The sequence below is a fragment of the Cottoperca gobio genome, chromosome 14, assembly GCF_900634415.1.
Source record: "Cottoperca gobio chromosome 14, fCotGob3.1, whole genome shotgun sequence".
Classification (NCBI taxonomy): domain Eukaryota; kingdom Metazoa; phylum Chordata; class Actinopteri; order Perciformes; family Bovichtidae; genus Cottoperca; species Cottoperca gobio.
The window spans coordinates 16749336-16769800 of NC_041368.1; the positions used below are offsets into that span (position 1 = coordinate 16749336).

Below are 20465 nucleotides of genomic sequence, written 5' to 3' on the forward strand. Positions count from 1 at the left end.
TATTATTTTAGCATGTTTTCTTTGTTTTTACAAATTAATATTTATTTATAAGCGAAATTTGCCTAAACTAATTACTACAGACAAACAACACTGTAAGTCGTATCACTACGCTCACGTCTAGCTGTATATCACTCATTTAACCACCAGATGGCGCTATAGGAACACAATAATCACTTTGAGCGGCACATGGTTTATGCTGCTTTCAAGTACTGTGGTAAATAATGTTTATATAATCTGGTATCCCAGCATTATTTTTTCTCCCTTCAAATTTACAGCTGGAAAAGTTATTTCTGAGACATTTGGATGTGATGGTTAGAGAAGCATATATAGTTTGAATCATTTACCTCATTGTTTGCAAACAACATTTTATGTCATTTTTAAGCATTCTGCTATTTAATATCAACTTTGAGCTGTCATAGGCTTTGACACATGCCCATATTTATTCATACAGCCTACTACATCAAACAGGTCTCATCAATTTATATTAAGTAAACTAAAATAAAACTTTTGCAATGGGGCGTACACCTAGACAACATAATTCACCTTTATATACATGTTTGTGTATTATGCAGCAAAACATGCACTGGATATTCTTCTACCCTCTCGAGTACACGACTTTACGATGAGCCCTGAGAGGTAACATTAATTCGACTTCCACTTTATCAAACAAACGAGACTGCCGAAAGGGGGGTTATAAACCCCCCCCACCCCCCCTAGTGGCAGCTACAGCGGCTGGGTGTAGCAGCAGGGTGAAGAAGAGGCTGTGTTTGGATTAGGGGGTTGGGCTGCCTGCTGGTAGGAAAACCTGCCACCAGACATCCAGTTTGTCTCCGGCGGTGCAGCGTTGCTTTCCCGCAGCATCAGCAGCAGCGACACCGCAGCGCAGCCTCCAGCCTCACCTGCTCCTCATCTGCGCTCCCCTCCGCCTCTGTCCAGACACACACACTGCCGCAGCACAGAGGAGACGCACGGACAGGCACGATCAGCTGTAAGTAACTGCTTTTTTTTTGGGGTGAATTTTTGTTGATTTCTTGTGATGTGGAAAGGTGGAGGAGACGTTATAGGCGGAGGTTTGTTTTCCCTCTTTGGTTTATGGTAAATTAGTCCGAGATTTCTTCCATTGCAAACAAATTAGCTTATTTTTTGGGAGTTTTTTTGCTGCTCTTATCATTCACTATTTAATCGCATTTTCATTCCTCTCAACAAAACAGTCTTCTTTTTTTTAACATTAACTAATTTGTATTGTGCACTTTAAGGTTATAATCAAGTAAAAACCTCAATATTTAACCTTTTACACTAGAATCGTCTCCATTTCTGCCAGGTTTCATTGACCTGAAAGTCTGCGAGGTAAACCCATCCTTCCTCAACACCTCTTCTATTCAGGAGCAGTCTTCAGGGAAATAAAGGGAATATACGAAGGTCAGTGAAAGATGGTTAAACTGGGGAGTAATCTTCAAGACAAAGGGGCCAAACCTGTGAGCGTGGAGGACGGCTTTCAGAATGTGCCCCTCATCACTCCACTGGATGTCGGCAGCCTCCAGAGCCAAGCACCTGACAAGGTGAGAGACTACAGCTCGGTGTGTGAGTGTGTGAAAGAGAGCTGTCCTGCTTGTTTGTGCACCTATCTGTATTTCTAAATGTTTCTATTAAGTCAATGTTGTTGACTTATGCTGTTCTTAAACCCTCTTAGCTTAATACCCCCCACCTTAAAACACGTACACACACACACACACACACGTACACACACACACACACACACACACACACACACACACACACACACACACCCTTTCATTCATTCACAAATTCATTCATCTCAACTGTCCCAGCCGTGTCCTTTGTTTTTCCAGCTGAGATTAGGAGACAGATTTGGTGCCAGCCAGACTGTCATTTATCATCTCGACATCCCATAGTAACTGCACCGCAGTTCCTTAATCCAGTTACCATGGTGGCAGCGCAACGTGGAGAGCCTGATTGGCGTTTCTATGGGGTCAGGACACACAGGAGTTGCACTGATTGCATGTCATGAAAATGAATGGAATTAGACATCAAGAGAGCTCTTATGAGAGCTTTATTGTGCATCAATTGTGTGACAGTGTTTGGCTCAGTTACGGTGTGATGATTTCATTTCGCAGCCGTGTGAATCCATATTTCTACGCTGAGATTGATCAATTACTTATTGTAGAGCTCCAAGGTGAAATGACATAATTTATCATAAAATCATTGCACCAGTTAGTTGACTCACTTTATTTGGTATCAGAAGGATTATTGATGTACAACGTTATTTAAACCAATACACTCTCTCTTATAGGGCTTCGAACTGGAGTCTAACAGGACAATCAATTCAGTTTTAAACATGAATTGGCCACTTTATATCCATGCAAAACAACCAAACCACATTTAAACTTCTCTGCCATATTAGGTTTACCCTCACAATTAGCCTTTATACGTCATTAACAGTCAGTACTACCTTCATGTGCACGTCGTTTTTTTACAAACATGTTAGTAAGTGAGCATTAGAGGTGCTTGTAGGTGGATTTTGGTACTTTTGGACAGAGCCAGGGTATTCGTTTCAACGTGCTTCCAGTTGTCATGCTAAGCTAACTGCTACTGGCTCCAGCTACATTATGTTAAGCGCAGACAAAAGGTGAATTAGTGTGTTTCCTAACATGTCAAACTATTATTTATATATCTTTGACATTTAAATTGTTGCTCGTTGTTAAAGATGCTTATTTAGACTCTAATTTGTGATTTACATTTTTAAAATGATTTTGTTACATCCAAAATAGACAATGATCAAAAGCCTTTTTTATTTTAGAGATTCATTGAAAATTAATGTGAGTTGCAGCCCTACAGATTTGCTTTTTAAACAAATCCCATCCCTTTGCACGTCCTATGTCTAATGTAAGCCTGTAAAAAACAGCTGGTTTAAGAGGGCAAAAGCCTTTTAGGTCCAATAACTACGGACCCAAGCATGACAAGTTATCTACAGTATGTTGGGATCAATCTCTTGACGTGATTGTATTGTTGAGCATTCAGAGAAAAATAATCCAAAAAATGGACACATGGTACAGTCTGAACCCTCATTGTGTATTCTTCTGAGGGAGGCACACTCTCTTTTCATTTCATATACCTGTTAACTGACATGTCATTCACTGCTCTCTCACACACACACACACACACACACACACACACACACACACACACACACACACACACACACGCACACATAATACAGACATGTGCGCAAGTGTGTTTGATTGACAAGTCGTTTCTGTCAGCAGCCACCAGTTTGCGACATGACATCCATAGAGCTGTCAGACATTACACTGATTAAATCAGTCCCACTAGACTTGAGAACACTGCCATCATAGCACACACACACACACACACACACACACACACACACACACACACACACACACACACACACACACACTGTAAATGCGTGATTGCTCAAATGCATTTGATGGATTTCCTGAACAGGTATAGAGACAGAGAGAATAGGCCGGGTGGAGTATCAGCTCCTGCTATAAAGCTGCAAGTTATTGCCGGTGACATTTGAAAGGAAAAGAAGCCGGAGAAGATGGCTTGCTGTTCAGTGAATTTTCTGGCCTCAGAGACGCAGGCACAAAGATTGCTTTTGCTTGTTGCTTCTGGAGACACGTCGCTGACAGCTGATGAAGATATTGTTTGCTGCTCACTTGCTCACAGGACTGAGGAATTGTAAGTTCAGCCGCTGCTGGTTTAAGTTGCCCACCCTCACAGACATTAAGCAACCACCTTTATTGTCCCTTTTTTATAAATTATTATGCAAATGTGGATGGGTCCATTTGTTTTATTACATGGAACTGTGTGGGAGTTGTAAAGGTCAATGTGCTGTTAAATCTTTGAATTTGTCTCCAGCTGTAAGTGTGATAATTTGTCTTCCTGACAAGTGATGCATGAACGCAACAGAGGCCCAAAAGAAATAATAATGAATTCTGTAATTAGACATCAGAGCGTGGGAGGTGTTGATGATGGCTATCACAGTTAATTTAATGGAATTATGCACTGTTTACTTTGTCCTATACTCTTTATGTGTATGAACACACTCACACACTTTTAAAATACCATGTAGAAGTATTGTTTGTCCCTGTGATGGCAGTTTTAAGTATTACCTTTCAAGTTAAAATCTTTAAACTGATATATGACGTGGCAAACTTGTTAGCAAACAATGTATCCTATAGTCCTACAGGATTCTTGATTCGGTTTTGAAAATGCGTAAACTGCGCACGTCTTTATGGGTTTCCTCTCAAAAACGCAGCTGCTGAAAATCTGTCCAAAGCGCAGAGGGACAGGACACATCAGCCAGAGCAAATAAAACATGAGCTTGCAGATTCGTCTGCAAAAAAACTGCCTTCTGCGGCCATAAGCGACGCTATGAGAGCGGTGAGAGTGAACCAAAAGAGTAGAGTCGTGGGTTGGACAGCTTAAATTAACTATAAAGCTCAACATTACGAGCACATTGTTTATTATAATATAATATTGATTAAAGCCGCTTTAAGGACAATGGCTGCCTTGTAGGAAGCTTTGTGTGAATTTCTGTCTCTAAAGGCCCTGTGACACATATCCGTATGACAGAAACGTATGCCGGTGTATACGAAATATCGGCAATACGTTGATATAAATTAAGGGTAAGTTGTGATCGTTCAAAGGACACAGACGATACACCGGACACGCCAGACACACGGCCCTGTCACACAGCTCCGTATGGCAGAAACATGCCGCCGTATATGAAAAGTAGCTCAAAATGTGTCCAAATACGTCCAACTTTTCCACAGCGGTGTTGTAGCTGACGTATACATAACGAATACATAACAAATTATTATACGTATGTCAAACATTGATATCGTATCACTTACTTATTTAAAACGTATCAGAGCGTCTGGACAACGCAGCTGGAAAAGTGCCATCTGGTTCACGTCATGCTGATGCTGGAGAACGGCTAACATGCTGAACGCTAGCTGTACTGTAGAAACACGTTTAATAAGTTACTCCGTCGTCAGGCATCATCTTAACATAGGGTAGGAATAGGGTATCCACTCGTTATCAATAAACTGGCTGTAGGGTTCACCGTCAGCCGACGTAGCCTATATCTAACGTACCTCTAACGTAGTCACGTAGGTATTCACGTACTATATTTACGTAGGTAAGTATTTACGTACTATATTTACGTAGTTAAGTATTTACGTACTATATTTACGTAGTTAAATATTCACGTACGTATTCCGTATTCACGTATGTCTAACGTAACGTCTGCATATCTTATGAAGCACACGTCGGGTAGGTCCGGTAATTTCGAACATGCTCAAAACATCAGCGTTCAACAACGCACCCCAGCGTAACACAGCGAGCTCTTAACGAATACTACTTATAACTTACCTTATTATTATCTACGTAAACCAGCGTATTGCCGATATTTTGTATACACCATATTTTTGTATACGTTATGCATTTGTTGGGTATTCGTCTGATACATTTTGTATTAGTAAGTGATACTCAATATATAATAATATAATATCAATAGGTTAGACATGCGTATCTGTATATGTTCACTTTTCTGATCTGATCCGATGAAAAGTTGGACGTATTTGGACTCTGACAAATATTCGTATGCGCCGGCATACGTTTCTGTCATACGGATATGTGTGACAGGGCCTTAAGTAAGTCAGGGGTGTCAAACATGCGGCCCAGGGGCCAAAACCGGCCCGCCAAAGGGTCCAATACGGCCCGCGGGAGGACTTTGCAAAGTGTAAAAATGAGTTATTTTGATGATAAAGTAATTGTGACAAAATGTTTTGTGCCTTTGTAGATACACTGTGATCTGTAAGTTGTAATGCTGTATGTTGTAAACTGAGGTTTATCATTTCACAATGTTTTGTAAAAAGATAAAATTTGAACATTTTCAGAATGTACTTTTTTGCACTAAAACGAAGGGAACATTTGGAGTTGTGGTTATTTATAGGTTGTTATGCTGTGATGTTACTGGTCCGGCCCACTTGAGATCAAATTGTGCTGCATGTGGCCCCTGAACTAAAATGAGTTTGACACCCCTGAAGTAAGTGATACTCTATCAATAGGTTAGACATGCGTATCTGTATACGTTCACTTTTCTGATCCGGTGAAAAGTTGGACGTATTTGGACTCTGACAAATATTCGTATACGTCAGCATACGTTTCTGTCATACAGATATGTATATATGCCTTAAAGCTACACATATGGTACACAAATAATCTCTTTGAAATCTCTTTAATCTCACTGAATTTAAGGTTGTTGTTTTTGCCACCCTGCCCAACCCACAAAGACTTCATTGTTTATCAGCTTTTATCAGCCTTTCAGAATCTGATCTGTGACCAGTTTTGTTCCCTCTGTCCTTAAAAGCTAAATCGAGATTTACTGGGTCATATGACCTGACTAGCACCCCAGATCAGCAGTGCGTTTCTGAGCAGCTTTACCAATACGACCCCAGCTGTTTCCCCCCTGATCCTGCCTGATGACTGCGTGACCTCTCTGACTAGGGCAAGCGGCGGATATTTGCCGTGGCGGTGTTGCAGTCACAGCGAAGTTCATACACGTACGGACGCACACACTCAGACATAACAATGCCGCTGTGGCCTGCAGAGGCTGAGGCATTAGAGAGGTATTAGATTTGATTCCATCTGGGCAGGGACTCGCAGCCACCGCTAGGTCACCAATATCTTGATTGGATTGCTGTTTCGAAAAAAAAAACCCAACAACCAGAGGAGGGTGGAGAGACTCACAGACTGAAATATTTTCTTTCCGTATGTCGTTTCTCTGAGAACAAAGCTCAAGTACAGAGACCTGCTTTAAAGGCTATGACAGACTTATAATCATTCTTTTTTTCTTGTCCAAAATGTAGAATGTCTTACACACCCTCATACTTTTCTTGTTTCTCTTCTCAGTTCCTTTGGAGTAGCGTTTAGGTCTCATTCATTTGTTACGGCTGTGCGTTCTTAGCCTCATGAAATAGAGAGGAATGTCTGGGAGCAGGAGTCCCCAGCATTGTTAAATCAGTAATAGATTGATAAATGATTTCATATGTGCTGTTATGATGTGACCAGCATCCACGTTTAATTTGACAAATGATCACAAATTGTACATAACCTATTTTGAAATGCATCCAGCTGGCCATGCACAGAGGCTGCGAGAGGAACTGGGACTTCTGAAGGCAACACAATGTATTATGACTCAATATTATTTTGTTTATGAAAAGGAAAGCCTGCTGCACTGCTTTTGCAGACTTTGTCAATGTAAAGCTTTTTATTTATCCAATTCATTTAAAGTTTTGTATTTAACCATTAACTCTACAGTTCAGTATAAACTATGCCTATAGTTCTGTTAAAACCCCAGTTGTGTGTATGAATAAGGGCTAAAAGTAACAATTATTCTAGATTTGCTGCCAATTGTTAGGTCATGAAATGTCAGAATATAGTTAAAATTATACATCAAAATATCCTAGATCCAAGATGACGTTTTCAAAACAAATTTAGTTTACTGTCACATAAAAAAGAGAAAGAGTGAGTTGCTGGAACCAGAGAACGTTTTGCATTTGTGCTTCAATAATGGCTTGCACAATTAATTCTTATAGTATAATTACTTAGGTATTTGTTCGTTTATATATTTATTTATTTGTGTCGCTCACTGTGTCAAGCGTCTTTGAGTTACTAGAAAAGCGCTATACAAGTCTAATGTATTATTATTATTATTATTATTATTATTATTATTATTATTATTATTATTATTATTATTATTATTATTATTATTATTATTATTATTATTATTATTATTATTATTATTATTATTATTATTATTATTATTATTATTATTATTATTATTATAATTCAGTTTAATAATTACTCTATGTACTCATGTATAGAAATGAGTTTACGGCTAAATTGAGCAAACATCTTGTACAAAAGTAAAAAAAAAACAAAAGGCAGAATTAGGAAGAAATAACTGCAACGAGGTAAATAATAGTATATTTTGTATTTAAAGTAATAAAAAACATACATGTATCTAGTGGCTTAAATATCCATTGTTGTTTTCTATGTATATATTTCTTACTCTTGTACTGTGTAATCCAACAGTACTGCAGTGCTGCCTGTGAGGTATCTGAACTGTGGTTTTTATTCTAGCTGTGTCGATCGATCTGATCTCTGATGCCAGAGGAATGCAAACAACTGCTCTCACTTACCCGGGTGGAGAGAGAACCTATAATCAATGTTTTATATATATATATATATATATATATATATATATATATATATATATATATAGGTATAACAACAGGTCAAATCACTACATGTATGTGAAAAGTGATGCTCGTAGTGACAAACCCACAGAAAAAGATCCCCTACCTCTGCAGTTCTCCTTAGCTCTACTGAGCCTTTTAGCATCTTTCAGATAATTGTCTTGGTTTTAGTGTAATTACCAGAGCCAGCAGGCAGCTGCTGTCAGTAAAATGCTCTCAAAACTCAATCTACACTACCTGTCCTACCCCAACATGTAACATGTTTGTTTGTTTTTGCACCAGAATTGCACTCCAGGGACAATAAAGATAATTGAATTGAATGTAATTATATTTAGTTGGTGGAGACCAAAATCAGAGCTTAAAGAAAATTGTGAGTATTGGACATACAACTCGAAATGAATACTAATGTTGCTCTGTATCGGCTAGATGTGCAAATAAGGGACTATTGAGTTTGCTACAGCTTAAAATGTGATGATATCAATGGTGGTGTTTACAGTTCTGCTGTCCCTAAGTGAAACAAATTATATAACAAGTACCACCAGGAGTGTATGAGTGTGAACAGAGGTAATTACATCCTCTGAAATGGTTTTAGGCTGTAAGTAAAAGTCTTGGAAAACCTATACTTTAAGTTTTCTCACCAGATCCAGATTCCAAATTGAGCTCATCTTACTTTAGAATCACTTTTCATTTGTTTTGTGTCTGCAGTGGTGTCTAATTAAAATCAACCAAAGAACCAATCTCTAGAAGAAGAGCTGATTAAACATGTATCCCCTTTGATTGTATCATTACTTTATCCTGTCAGAACTCATGTTGTACCATTACCATACCTGTCAACATTGGAATTTCAAAATAAGGGACATTTTTTGGCAGACTCCGCCCATATGTTAACAGCTCTCAGCCCCCCAGCCCCCACCCATATAATGTAAATGTAAACACATAAGGGACAGTTATATACATTCAGGAAATACACGTTTATGTAAAGTATGTATTTTATTTTTTTGTTATTATCATCAATTTATTTGAGTAGTAGTGTGGCTTTTGTTTCCCCCGACGAGGACTTCCTTGCGATGTCAGAGTCGGGAAACATGTCCGCTACACTGCGACTGAAATCATCGCAGAAGCTGAAGGCTACATTATTTTTAGCGCAAAGCATCGACATCTTTCCCTCAGCTTTGGTCACTTGGTTTACCTCCGACACAGTTCTTGTCACACATGAAGTCATTGACAGTGTATGTGTTTGTGCTTGGATGATTTTTCTTGCTGGCGAACATCGCTTATTCCGCCGTGTGCGATGCTAACATCTGAATGACACACTTTACAAAAAGCACAAGTTGTCCCGACTCTGCTTTTTATTAAATAAGGGAAGGCCCCCTCCCATTTGGTACTTACATAAAGTTTTAACTTGTTTGGCAGGTACAACTGCGTCTCCATCTATCTCCCGTTCACTGTGACTCTCATCATATGTTTTCTTCTTCTTATGTGTTATTGTTCCTGTTTTCTTCTTCTGTGTGTTTACTGGCGGATAACGTTTTTCAGCTCATGTTAAACATAATACTGCCACCTGCTCTACCGGAGGCCACTTTTTTTTTTGGAAAGGTTTAAAATACGGGATAATATTTAAACGGGAGAAAAACGGGATAAAAGTAAAAATACGGGATAATCCCGGGAAAAACGGGAGGGTTGACAGGTACGACCATTACAGCTGCCACACGGATGTCTCCCTCCTGCTTTTTTATATGGATTTCATTCACTGATTCATTCACAAGGAAACACTGGAATCAAACACCTCAAAAAATAATGTCTACAGCTGCCTTCCACACTGAAACCTCATCCACTCTCCTGCAGCTCAGTCTCTGAGGAATATAAAATAAAACCGCAATCATAGTGATAACAGGGTTTTTTAGAAATAACATACTAGGGAAGACAGCGAGAAAAGACAAGTTTCCACAGCTCTACCACAGGGAATATGAAATCTAAAGAAATACTGATTGGAAAGAGAAGGATGGAGAGGCAGACAGAGAGTCGCTGGCTGAGTTTGACGAGACTTAAACTGACGGAGACTTTTCCATCAGTAACAGGAAGTTAAATGATTCACAGAAGCAGAGACTCTGCTGCAATTCCCTTTGAAAATCTATTTACAGATATTCAATTAGTCATGTGCATCCTATGCAAACGTCTTGATTCACTGTGACCTTCTAATATCTCCATGACAGGACATGGATTTACTTTTAGATGTGTATTAGAGCTCTAATTTATTTCAGTGTGGTGAAATAACTGGTACCACACACGATGTGTTTGAAGCCAACAGGACGTAATGTATTGGAATAAATCACTTCAGGGCTCCAAAGTTACTACAATATATAGTAACACTTTATAATACAGCCTGCAGTGTAATTCTGTTGTGTCAATCAGGTATCAAAAACATACTTATTGCTACGGGCACCTAAATGTAGCAGAAGAAAACAAGACTATGGGGAACAATGGAGTACAAATTGGGCATTTTGGGGGAAAGGAGAAACAAATTATACTTTCTGGCACCCATGGGGCACAGTACTGGGAAACAAAACTCAAGGTTGGTGTAAAATGTTGTTAACAACACTTATATTCTGTGCAAGTAATTATGGCATGTTATATTTTACAGTCGCAGTATGCTACTAAAACAGTACAGTACTGAACAACACTGGGGTACAGCAATGTAGTATTGGGGGGTAGGAAGCTTGAAGAAAAGGGGTACAAATCTTGGAATAATGAGGGATTTGTTAATGGAGTACAGCTACATGCTTACAGGGGATTTAACAGGTTAAACGCAGCATAGGCGATTTAGCCTCCCAGTTTATGTTCTGTGGTTGGAGTACAGTGTAGGTGCTGTTCTTTATGGTAATGGAGTACAATAAAAGTGAATGCTTTTACCCTTTGCTCTTGGCAGTTATTAGGTGAGCTTGCCCAAACTACAGGTGCTACAGATATATAATTGTTATAGAGGGCATTTGAACACCAGTAGGAATTTGTAATTGTTTTATTGATAACTGATTCATGCAATTAAATTACACAGTAGACCACAGGCTGTATGAGTCTTACCTAATACATCCTGTGGGGGACATGAATGTCGGCGCACAATTGCATGAAAATCCATCTAATAGTAAAAGTCAGGGGATTACCAAAACCATTGGGGTTTTGGTTCTTGAAGGATCTTTTAGAAATCAAAAATATCATTCATGACAATCCACCCAACACTTATTAAAATACTTAATCCAACTGGCAACATTGCCACCCTCAGGTCACTGGCTAAAAAATAAACTACACATGACCACTTGAATACAGATAGATACATTCTCAGGAGAAATCACAAATGGAAAATGAGCTGCGACCTCAGTGGAATAATAAGTAAGCAAGTCGTAATTACATTTTCATTCATCACATCACATGTTCAAGGCTGCATCGTTCACATGATGTATTTTTTTACATCAAGCTTTGTCAAACAAGATTTAATTGCTGGAAATGAATGGTTCACCACAGAGTATTTAGACCTGTCTATTCAGAGAAGGCGGCAGGTTGTTCAGTAGATTCCTAGCTGCTGCTGATAGCTAAAGGTCTGTGTAAATGAGGCAACGCTGATTGATAGCCACATCATTAGGTAACGTGAAATAAAGGTGTGAGAAGTGCAGGAGGAGAGAGAGTAATGAAGCAACATGAAGCGCTGCAGTGTTTGAACCTGGAGGCACCGAACATGTTGTTGTGAGTCGGAAAAAGAAAAAGTTGAGGTAAAATGGAGACACTGGTTAGGATTATGACGTCTGGTGTTGATGCACTGAAGGCCATTAGGCTCCGGAGCCTTAGGGGTCCAATCAAATGCAATGTATTCAATGCACCTACTGCGGCCTTCAACTCTCCGATAAGGGCTTTCTAGAGCCAACTGACAGCTTTGTTATTCAGATAGTGGAGCCAGTTTGTGAGCACAGCAGTTTCTGGCTTTGCCTCAAAGTGAAGGAGAGCTGCTCAGAAGCGATGCAATTAGCCACAAGGACAGTGACATATTGTTCTCTTTCTCTGCCTCCACCTCTCCTCCGCCTTGTCATTTGTGCACCTCTCTATCTGTCACGTCCACTTGCGCACATTAATAAAACAATGAATGCACAAAACAGTAGGGGCACTTGCTCTTTTTGGGTAAGTGCAATGATGAGGTGCAACCTGGTAAAAGTGATTATTTTGTTCAATCAAGTCGGTGCCACAAAAGAGGAGGTGACGCTAAAGCGGAGAGGACGAAGCTTTTTTAGTATTAAGAGTTAGGATTTTTGACATGTCAATGCTGAGAGGACAATGTGGATTTATTAATTATATTGTCGAAGTGAGTGAATAATTCGGATCTTTTGCACCACAATTAAGAAACATATATGTGGGGAAAGGTTTCAAGCTAAAGGGAGAATCATTGAGCGCATGCTTATAGTGTCCAGCTGGTGTTTTGGACCGATAGCTAATGAGCAGAATTATAGGATAATGGGTCTTATTTTCGTAGATATTTTTCCCATCCCATTGTACTGGTCGAGTTGATTGCTGAGAAAGAGAAAACTGACGAACAGTGATCTCCCGTGTTAAAATCCAACATTTAGTCGACCCATCTATTCCACTCAGACTTCGTCTTTTGCTCCTGACCGACAGGAGTCATAAATCCTGAGGCCGTCAGAGGACTTTTTCCTCTAACGAACAAATGTTTTTTGGCAGAAACAACTAATGATGTCTCAAAATAAGATTTGTTTTTGTTAAAAAAAAAACAGAATCATCATTTAATGAGGAAGACTGGAGGTTGACACCTTGCTCAAGGGTATGGTGACATCCACTTACCTCACCCACTGTTTTGAACCAGTACCTTTAACCAGTAACCAGTACCTTTTTACCTTTTTACCTTCCAAGTGAAAGTTAAAAAGTAGACAAATCTAAGAGCTTTGGAGTTTCACTCTGTCTCTTTTCCCTTTGTCCCTCTCATCCCTCTAACCGGGTTTGCTTGAGGAGTGTTAGACTGACAGTATTGGGGCAGGGCTGTACTGCCCTGGCTTTTTTTTTTAACATCTAGCTGCCGGCAGAATGTGCTGTGCTTCCTCTTCGGATTGAGGGTCTTGAATTCTGGGCACCAGACCTTATTAACATACAGTGGAGCTCCAACAGATGCCTGGCACCAGTGTTTCCTGTAGGATGGTTTCTAGCTGTGTTTGGCCGGTGGGCGTAATTTATGTTCTGAAGCCGAGGTTTGATCCTATGCCAAAAATAAAAGCGGAGTCCATGATTTCACTGCTATTACAATATACTGCATTGATACTGTATATTAGATGTGTTTTCTTTTATGTTGTTCCAGATTGCATATACAGTAACAGTCTACCCTTCCATCCTTACCTACACTTTTGTGTATTGAGCTGTGAACTCATCTCAAACCTCTTTTTTTCAAATGACTTTTTTCTATAACATTTCATGCGTTTTTTTAAATGTACACACTGGGGAAAAATGTTTGACCTTCTGATGTGCTTTCCAGTGTCTTTTGTTCTCATATGGCTATGCACATCCAGTTCCAGTAGGAAGCAGTAAACACATTTTGATTCCATATCTAAACAACACGCAATGGAACTAAATAAGGTACTGCAGGGGGGGGTCGCAAAATTGTTGCCTCTTCTATACAATATATACAGTAGGGGGTCCCTTCTCCACGCTACACCAGTTTGGGGGTCCTTGGACTGAAGACCCCTGCTCTAGACTACATACAACATTTTATTTTGTCCTGCCGTCTTACACTGTGGCATTGTGTCCAGAGTTCAGTGATCTTCTCAAATGTCTCATTTATATGTTTCTTGTTGTTTTCTAACATCCTTAACATGGTTGTGTTTTAATGTGAGACGTGTTACAGCAAGACCTTTGTAGGTGACCTACGATAACATCGCGATCAGCAGAGTATTTAACTGCTTTAACGGTTTCTCTCCCTCCTCCAGGTGGTGGTGAAAACTCGCACAGGAGTACCAGACAGAGAAGAAGAGGCTGAAGGTTCCCAAGGTGGAGGAGTTCACCATCAGCTTTACTGACGGGGTGTCTGAGAGACTTAAGGTAAGAACAAATGAGTTTGTGAACTTGTGATGAATGAAGTGATCCGATATGCCGGATCTGGATCTGCACGGATCCTGTTCTGTTAAGGGGATAAGGGATTGGCTTTTAACAGTTTCTGATATCAGTTGCATTTATTCAGAACTGGTATCGGATCCGTTCTCGTTTTCGGCTGATATCCTGATATTGGTTTAGGAAGAGCGGTGCTTTCCGAAAGAAGTCAAACTGTACTTGGTCTGTGACTCACATTTCTTGTGTGTGGGTTTTAATATGACCTTTGGCTTTAATTAGAAGCAGGATATTTCCAAAATAGAATAGAATGTGACCCGGTTGAACGGCCGGCTTGGTTTAGAAATACATCTGCAACCAACTCAGACAGTTTGCTGTGTAAATACTCAGGAGGTAGAGCTGTGAGCAGAAGTGCAGACTAACAAATGGAAGCATTGGTAATGATATGATCACCTCATAGAGGACATGAAGTAATACTTTTACTTCAGAAGGGATAAGAATGAGGTTTATTGCCAAGCACTTACAAGAAATGTGCTTTGGTGTACAATAAGCAATTAACATATTAAGAGGTAGCTTGTGATAAAGTCTTATTGATTAAATAATATCATCATTTATTTATTGATTACATTTTGTATTTAATATACTGTATATAGGAATTTGAAAAGTAAATAGGAACTAAAGCTGTCGGATAAATGTAGTGCAGTAAAGAATACATTATTCTATAATATAAAAAGTATCTCAAATTTGTACTTAAGTACAGTACTTATTATTTCGCACTACTCCTTCCCGGCAAAGAGTAGCAGGTGACTTCAGCGGTGTGTGTGTGTGTGTGTGTGTGTGTGTGTGTGTGTGTGTATGTGTGTGTGTGTGTGTGTGTGTGTGTGAATCACTGAGCCACCAGTCCGAAAATATCTACATCACCCGGCGCTGTCTGTACAATTCTTCTGTCGTTAGGGGAGACCAAAGAGAACTCACGTTGTCATGGCAGCACAGATAACCTCCCTCCATGGCAACCCTGACTGAGAGCGAGAGAGCGAGAGAGAGAGAGAGACAGAGAGAGAGAGAGAGATGAGAGAAGTGTGCAAGTGGAGGTGTGCAAATTTCTAAGTGTGTGTGTGTGTGTGTGTGTGTGTGTGTGTGTGTGTGTGTGTGTGTGTGTGGTGTGTGTGTGTGTGTATAAGAGAGATGTAACACTGGCCTGAAAGGTCCTTCAAAGTAAAGGAGAACAGAATGGCACAAAAAGAGGCTGTGAGAGCACGGAGCCAAGGTGAAGTGCAGAACTGCATCACTTAGGCCTCTCCAGCCTCCAAAACGCTGCAATGAGCTCGGTGTTTTGGAAATGGCAGCATCGGTGGACAAGTATGTTAGGAGTCCTCTATGTAGAGAAAAGATCTTTTGTGTCCATGAAGTCCTGCAGTCCCTTATTGATTTCCTTTTATGAACTATATTTGACATGCGACTGGTTGAGTGGGGGATATGGATTAAAATCTTCTACCACAGGATGTAATATACTTTTTAATGTTAAATCCTAATTTTGATATATACAGTATCATGATAAGAAATTCAATTGAGAAATGTTGTATTTGATGGTAATATCTATTTTTGACTAATATATAATATAAAACGATTTTAATACTTGAACAATTGAGGTAAATCATCACATTGACTTGTAATGTTTCCCACAAAGGCCTAATAAACCAGCAATATTATAGGGATCTCTGAGAGCTGATTATTTGTACAACTTTGTACGGCAATTAGCAATTATGAGAAGTCTGCATTTTAAACAAATACAGTGTTTATTATATAGATTTTGAATAGGCTAAATACTAAATGCTACATTAGCTGTTACTAGCATAACATACACAAACCTCTGACTAAACTAACAGCGAGGGGAGTTGCATAGTGGGTGAAGACAACATCCTGGTTTTTCTGCATCGATTTTGATCTTTTCCTTTTTAAAACACGTCATCGGGAGTCAGACAATGTAATTCAGTAGTGATGCTAAATCAGTGAAGTACTCTCCTTGACAGGTGTTTTAGGAGACTTGTGGATATGTGACACATGCCGTAAAGGAAACAAACCAGGACACAATGCTGAGGCAACTTGTTAGAAATTGTTGCTCATCAGAGTTGCTCCCAAATGTTGCAGCAGACTTAACTGTCATCTCTGGCTTGCCACACCGTATCAGCTTTTGTTAGGCAGAAATGCATTTCAGTCTGTGTGATTTTGTGCGATGTCGGTTCGTTTTGGCTGCTCAACTGAAAGGGTTGCTTTGCTTGACTGACAGAGCTGATTCTGCACACACACACACACACACACACACACACACACACAAACACACACACACACATGCTGTGCAGTGCAAAGCAAACATTTCTGGATGAAAAGCTTGCACATCTCTTCTCTCTTCAAAGCTTTGCAGATTGTGTTGATGGATGAAGAGCTCAGAGTGTAATCTGCCCTCCCTCACCGCCTCGCTCCTGCTTACCACTCTCCACCCTTTTCTCCACTTCTCTCTCCTTCCCTGCCGCTGCTTTCTTTCCTCTCCTCACATGTTTTTGCTTACTGCGTTGCTTTTTCCTTTTTGATTAAAACTGCTTTATTTTTGAAACGCACTGCGGCCTGTTTTCATAAAAGACAAACGTTTAGTTGCAGCTTTTAATCCTCAGCGGCACACATGGCGATGACAGTGTTACTGTCAACACAGAGTTATCCTTCTGTAAAGGAAAGCAGACAGAAATAGAAGCGGGGAAAAGACAGACACGTTTTATATCCACAATGCATTGTTGCCTAAAGAATAAAGCATCAAAAAGATGAAATACAGTTATAATTTGGTGGAAGTCGTGCATAAGAGCAGATATACAGTGATGAGCTACCTCCTCCCTGCTTGCCTCTCTCATCCATTTCCTCTTCCCTTCATCTCTGTGTATTTCCCAAAGATTCCTCCCTTTAGACCAAGTTCATGTGTCATTTCTTACCGTGTTCCAGTCCCCTTCCTTTCCCTCCCTCCTACTCTCATCCTGTCCCTCGCCACCTGCCTTTTACCCTCCTCCCTCCGTCTCTCTTTCTGTCTTTCTGATTACTCCCAGCAGACCTGAGATACAGCGTATCCCCTGTAGTTGTTTTGTTCCATTAACGGACCGAGGAGGGCATGTTTCCTCCCCATTAACTATGTGAAATAAAGCCAGACTACAAGCTCCTGAATTTCCCTGCATGTCGAGCTAACAGAACCTGGAGAGGTCTCAGTGAGATGGAGTCTGTTCACATATATAATGTTTTTAAAACCTCTCCTGTAGCTTGTACCACATAGAGAGAAACAATTACACCGGTAAAGATAAATTAATTTTCCTTGTCAAAAAATGTCCAATAAAAAATATTGAAATCCCATTGGCCTCAAAAATTCAATATTGATTGGGATCCAATAAGAAGGATGACATTGAGGATGAAAAAAGAGGCTGCATGGAGGTAGTTGCTGTGTTTTTGTGATTTAAATTCAGCTCATGACCTTTGTTACAAAACGTCTATTCTCTGTCTCATCCATTTTTGCACCACGCTCAACTGCAGACTTTCTGATAAAAAAGTAAATGCCTTGAAGAGCGTCCTGGAAAATGAAGACTTGGAAGAGAAGGAAAAGATTAGTCTGGCGGGGATTGCAAGATGCAGGTGTAGAAATTGATGAAAGTGAGATTTAATTGGTGTTGTCCTGCTTGGTTTCTGGCTCGCACGCTATCCAGAAAACACAGTGTAATTAGCCGGCTCTTGCCCCACACACACCGATTCAAACCTACATGCACACACCCACCCCTAGGACTGACACTCCAGCACAAACCTCATCATGCACACACAGACACAGACACATGACCACATGACAGCGGCGTGACTGCCAAGCCGAAACCCGCTCGGTGCCAGGAGAAGTTAGCGGGCCTGCAGGTAGCGACGGGAGAGGCTGCTATGGTCCAAAACAATTATCCCATTATTACCTCCACTTCACCTTCTGATAAAAGCTTTGCTGCAATCTGCCGCCTCCACAGAAGGCCTCCACTGTTTGTCAGGTTGGAGGTAATTACTGCTGTGGTTCGAAACCTCGCACAGCCTTCTATTCCACGTATTGTTCTTCCTTGTTTTGTATGGATGACTAAAAGTATGCTCATTAGGGAGCATTCAGAGCCGCTATCTACTCTCAGTTCAACACCCACACTGATGCGCACACACCCACACACACACACACACACACACACACACACACACACATTTATTCAAGTGAGCAACTGATTGACCTTTAGCATTCGTATTATACTGTTGAATGAGGGAGAATATCAGAGGGTGGGGAAGAAGATCCTTTTTTCTTTCTTTCTGGTGATGGAGGAACAGTGTCTAAACTCCTATTTTGCCTTCAGAGTACAACAAGTTTTAATGTGTTTGTATGACAGAATCAACTTCCGCTATGTTTTTTTTTATCTTTACATTTTTCTTTGCGCTGCAAATGTTACTTTTAAAACCCGATTTTCACTCTGAATCTTATACTATTAATCTTTATCAGATTTCCACTTAATAATGTTCTATACACTTATACGTTCCCATTTTCTTAAAACTAAAAAAACATCACTAATATTCTACAGCCATGTTGTGAGGCTATATTTGAACTAAATGTCAGCATGCTAACTTGCGCACAATAACAATGCTAACATGCTAATTATTAGCAGGTATACAATAATTTAGTTTAGCATGTCAACATAATTAGTGATAATAACAAAGTTCAGCTGAGGTTGATGAGAGCGTTATTTGGTCATAAACCAGTATCGGCCTACGGGACAATTTGTAAATTTGACCTCAAGTAAAGCTATGAAGTTAAGGGATCACCAACGTTATTATAATTCCTCCTGAGGGGGACATGAAAGAATGTCTGTACATGTTTGTGGAAATATGTTCAATAGTTGTCTCTCTTAGCATCTTGGGTTATATTCATACTCATATATAAAAGTGGATATGTGATGCATTCAAAAGAACTCAATTTTAATCAGAACAAAAACAACTATGACCATAAGAACCTTATGGGAGACTTTGAAAGGTATATTGGCTCTGTATGATTACATTTAGACAACCTAAGGTCTATATGTCTGAGAGTTATCTATTTATAGCACACACTGGAACTAGTTTAGTTAAGTCCTGTGCACCTCAGCAGCTGTGGGTTTGCCTAAAGGCAGCATGTAATTGGTAACAGAGATGAGGGTTTGTTAATCTGCCAACCTTCCTGGCTACATATCGTTGTTTGGCTAATCTTCTCTTCTTCTCATCTCCTTTGTTCCTCCATGTCCAGCTGTGTCATTCCCGCTCTCTCCATCAAGTTGTTGCTCCTTCACCTTCTCTCCCTCTCACCATCTGTCCAGCTCACACTTTTGTTTGCCATTTTGTGTCCTTCCACCCTCTTCCATCTCCCTTATCTCCGAGTCAAAAATCAGGGGCAGCACACTCATGAAATTCAGTTCTGGGAAGCATTTTTCAACATTTGCAACACACAGTTCCTGTTATAACCGTGCCAGCTCCTATTGGCAGATATTCACAGACTTCGTCATTGTTCAAAATTGGCTTCTGATAAAATGAACTAGCCAGATGTGATTCCTAGATCTTAGAGCCTTGGCTTGCGCACTTGAAGTACACACACTTTGAGTTGCTGACCATCATTGTGAAATGATGAATTGGTTCAGGCTGCGATGGCCTCAGCTGAATATGATGGTTGTATTGGCTTTACATGAGCGAGTTATCAGTGTAAAACAGACAGGAAGAGGATGCTGCTAACAGGCTGGAAATTGTAAAACTTTGTAAATCAAAACCAGCATACAGCTGGATGGTTCCGTACGTGCGTCTTCACGCTCCGCTGGACCACAAACTAACAGTCCTGGTTAGGTCAGCCTGACGTACCAAAGCCGAAACAAGTCTGAGTCATTTGTCACTGCAAAGAGGTCCCCTGTGTCAGCTGACAGACACTTAGAAAGGCCGAGCGGACAGACAACTTGCCAGATAGAAAGGCAGAGAGACAGATAACAACAGAGACAGACATCG

General features: G+C 40.1%; 1 protein-coding gene across 1 annotated transcript in view; it reads left to right on the plus strand.

The window, feature by feature from the left end:
• The first annotated feature begins 716 nt into the window (after positions 1-716).
• Positions 717-20465, plus strand: part of nsg2 (neuronal vesicle trafficking associated 2) — a 37886-nt gene continuing 18137 nt past the window's right edge. The window contains 4 exon segments of the mRNA XM_029449039.1: positions 717-988; positions 1322-1559; positions 14288-14308; positions 14310-14399. Coding sequence (XP_029304899.1) covers positions 1431-1559; positions 14288-14308; positions 14310-14399 — 240 coding nt within the window. The 5' untranslated portion in view covers positions 717-988; positions 1322-1430.